Below are 3994 nucleotides of genomic sequence, written 5' to 3'. Positions count from 1 at the left end.
TTTAGTTCCCTACACAAGGGATAGGATGCAGAATGGGACACTTTGAGCTATCCGAGTTGTCTATGTTTTCGGATGAATACAGCCATAAAAAAGTTAGTATCTTTATTTCACTGATTTAACAAATTTTTTCCGAGGGATTTAGTTAGATAATATTACACAACTATTTCTGGTTAAAAAAAAGGGTAAAAATATTGTTGGTGAAGCAAAGATATTCAATGGGGCCTATTTACCTGCATATGTATTTCAGATAATAATTTAAGAATTTCCTGGGTGCTTTGTTCTGTTCGTAGCTGTTTCAAGACAGTTTTCATTTCTGATATTTCTTGTCATCTTATTGTGTTTCTTTATCTTCCTTCCCTCTTGTTTTTGAGGATTTCTTTTCTGTCCCCGTGTTGTATTTTGTTTCTTTGCTCTCCACCTTCTTAAGCCAGTATTGGAGTGCCTTCATTCTACATATTCATTATTTCTCTTCAAATTATCCCCTCTATTTTCCCTTCTTGAATTAACTGTACTCGTTTATGCTTTATTTAAATGAGTCACCTATAGTCTGAAAATTATATGTCCCATGATATTTATGTTCGTTATTTGGGTTTATATTCATGCAATGATTATAAGTTTATAACCTAGAAGACATGGTTTTATAGCTCCATATGTATATATTTATATAGAATATATTGGTCGTCATACTCATACCAACAAACATGTCTTTTGAAATGTGATTAACTTCATCCTGGTATTTCTTCTAAGATGTTTTTCTGTCTGTTTTCGATGTATCCGGGAATGGTTATTTTCTTTAGCTCAAGGCATTTCTTAGAGGTGAGCCTCCACCCTTCACGTCTGGTAATCTTGAAGGGATAGCAGCAGGTGTAAATGACAAAGTTAGAGCAGTGAGGAAGCTCTGCAGCAGTAGTCTCCGTTACTGGATACTAGAATATTTACGACGACAACCAAAAGAGAGAAGATACCGTGCTTTGGTCCTCAGATTTTTGAAAGATCGTATTGCAACTCTGTTGTTGGTTGAGGTACGCAGCTAATAGTTCCTACTATATAATATTTTTCACGACCATACCTTTTGATAATATTGTCCAACTAAGAAATGATAGCAAGCATATAAAACATCTAGATGGGATAGTGAATAAAAAAAAGAGAATACAAACAAGTACAGAAACCCATATCTGTGTATTCCAGAGATCTAAAACATTCCTTCCTTTTTTTACTTTCCAATAATACTCAAGACGACCCTCTCTAATCTTCTACTCCCATTATGTATAACCATCTTCCACTTTGACTAACTACTTAACTATCTAACAATTCCATTCAACTAATAGGGTTACATAACAGGTAACTACTTAAAAGTTAATTAGTTGTATTTATGGCCATTTGACCAGCGAACCAGTCATACAAGTAGTAGTATTGAATAGAATATTGTTTTCGCGAGGATTGATATTTCAAGGGCTGATTGACAAATAAATGTTCGAGTTGGAATATCGATATTCAACTGTCGTAGAAAATTAGATTGATTTTTGAATAAGAACGAGAGAACAGATTTTATGACAGCACAACAGTGATAAAAATGACAGTAACAGAACAAGTGTAATTGATGACTACACAATAACCCGATTTTTTGTTATGGTTTGATTCCCCACTAAATTGATGGTCAAATTATCAGTTATAGCTAAACCGCAAAATACCTTGATGCTTTAGTCCTAGATCTCAATTTAGTTTCCCTCTCCTTTGGTGGACTCAATCCAGACCTGCAATATTTCCAGAAATCACAAGATCACACCATTAATTAATTCTTATTCCTAGGAAAGTTTTATTTATGCCTTTTTACTTAAGATATAAGACACATTATAGAACTGTTTAGATAACCTCAGGTATTGCTCTTACCTCTATTGTCAATCGCGGCGCTATAGCAGGCGGTCACAGATTCCTGGTGCAGAGGCGAGGTCAGCTGCGATCTGTTCATCCGGCGATCCGCGTTCAACAGCTAAGCGGTTTTGGGGTTCGGCGCTCTGCGTCACTATCCAAGATTAACAACATAGGCTCTTAGGATGATGTTTTTACACCATGCAATTGTGATATTCTATTGTTTTGAATCCTTTAGATGATTCTCGTTTGCAGGTTGGATTTCAAGCTTCTGCTTGGGTCTCAGTGGGCACTAAGATAGGGGATGAAGTAATGGTTAAGGTTGAAGAAGCACATCCACGTGATGATATTATTTTGTTGAAGGAGGTCGTTAGAGGTTGACCTAACATATGTTCGTGAAAAGACCTTTTCAATGTTCAACAATTTGTTCAAAAGGCTAAGCTCCTTCCAGTTCTATATTTGTCAACTAACACATGAGCCACACTCTTTTGATTTGAGACGATAGCCTTATTTACTCCCACTCTGCTTGGCTAGTAGGGTGCAATCTTGTCTTTTGCATGGAAGTGAGATCGCGCTTCACTGGTCAATTTTTGTCAAGCTGTTCAAATCTCAGAGTCATCTCTTGCAGGGAAATTCATGAATATTGCAGCCAACATATTCCGCCTTCCATGATGCTGCCAGTGTACTGTATACATCAATTTCTCTAACCATGCAGTGACATAAAGTTATCAGGTTTTCTCCCCCTCTGATAGCTTGTTCATTATTGTTTATTCTGTAAGATGTCTCTGACAGCTTGTCGTTGTAATGCATCACCAAAAGGAGAATTTTCTCATCTTTTGCTCAAAACTCATATCTGAGGGTTTTTTTTGGAAAGACTAATGCTAGTTATCTGTTAGATGTTAGTGGGTTTGGAATCTTATCCTCTTATTACTCCCAATTTCTATATCTCATCTCGAGTCACCAAACTATCCTTATAGTTGCAGAGCTTTTATGTTCTTTTACATTTTAATATATAAATATATAATATAATTTTTGTTGTAATCTCCAAACACTCCGTGCCATAGAATTGGAAAAGTTTTATTTTGAAACTTGGGTAATTGTAGTAGCTCACATGGAAAAAAAGAAAAGGTTGGTCTTGACGTACAATATTTCATGCGAAATGTTGGTATTCTTGTGTGCATTGAGTAAGCCTGTCACCGTTTTTTGTTTGTTTTTTTGTGTTTTTAGGGTTTGTTTGGGAGGAGGTTTTAGGATAGGAAAACGATAAATATTTAATGAGTGGAGGAATACGGTAAATATTTAAATACCTAAATGTATTTCTTTACTGATTTTTTCGAAGTTCTTTCAAATTGGTGGCCCTTTTGACAAGCAAACAACGTTGAAGTTTAACTGAAGTAGTATCTTGGTCAGCTGCATTCAACAAGTAAGCCAATGTAGTGCAACCTGATACCCGTTTATTACCACCACACTTATTGCTTCTTGATTATCAAATCTTGTGGCCATTATGATATGATTGTGAGGGTTCTATGATCATGAATATATGGTCTACATGTGATAACTAATTTGATTGGTTACAGGAGTATTTTCATATTTATATTTTTCCTGAAATTTTGTTAGGTAAAGAGTTTTTCAAATTTAAATCTTTAGCTAATATCATGACAACACAAATATCATTTGTCATTTTGGACCTTGCACACTAAGTAATATGCAGAACCATATAATTTTTCTTAGTGCACCACAAATTCATCGAGCTACTTCTACTAGCTGGCTAGCATGATAGTTGTGTTGTCATGACAAATGGGAAGACATTTGCTTACCCAGAATTACGCTAATACATTCTACTTTCATTTAGTTTGACATCTTCAATCCAAACAAAAGACCATTGAGTCAAATATTCACATAAGATCTTCGTCTTCTTTCAGTGACTTTTTAGAATTGATCTACAGCGAACCACCCATAGAATTTGAATATAAATGTATTATATGGATTGAACAAAAGGTTTAGTTCGCCTCTCGAAATCATAATGGACTAGTGGAGGTCTCTCTACAAGGTCATGGCAACATGAATACAATATATATGCAATATGCGTCAAACTCACACCCATATGCTTAGAGAATTTGGACCA

At 35.3% G+C, this 3994-nt stretch overlaps 1 protein-coding gene across 1 annotated transcript in view; it reads left to right on the top strand.

Annotated features, from left to right (window-relative positions):
• LOC101491599 (ribonuclease II, chloroplastic/mitochondrial) overlaps nt 1-2843 on the top strand; it is a 30461-nt gene extending 27618 nt beyond the window's left edge. Inside the window, exons 14-15 of the mRNA XM_073369520.1 lie at nt 798-1022; nt 2125-2843. Of these exons, the coding sequence (XP_073225621.1) occupies nt 798-1022; nt 2125-2250 (351 nt within the window). The 3' untranslated portion in view covers nt 2251-2843. The remainder of the gene's footprint in view (nt 1-797; nt 1023-2124) is intronic.
• Nucleotides 2844-3994: the final 1151 nt, after the last annotated feature.

This window comes from Cicer arietinum, chromosome 6, assembly GCF_000331145.2.
Source record: "Cicer arietinum cultivar CDC Frontier isolate Library 1 chromosome 6, Cicar.CDCFrontier_v2.0, whole genome shotgun sequence".
Taxonomy (NCBI): domain Eukaryota; kingdom Viridiplantae; phylum Streptophyta; class Magnoliopsida; order Fabales; family Fabaceae; genus Cicer; species Cicer arietinum.
This window is presented reverse-complemented; position numbering and strand designations above follow the sequence as displayed.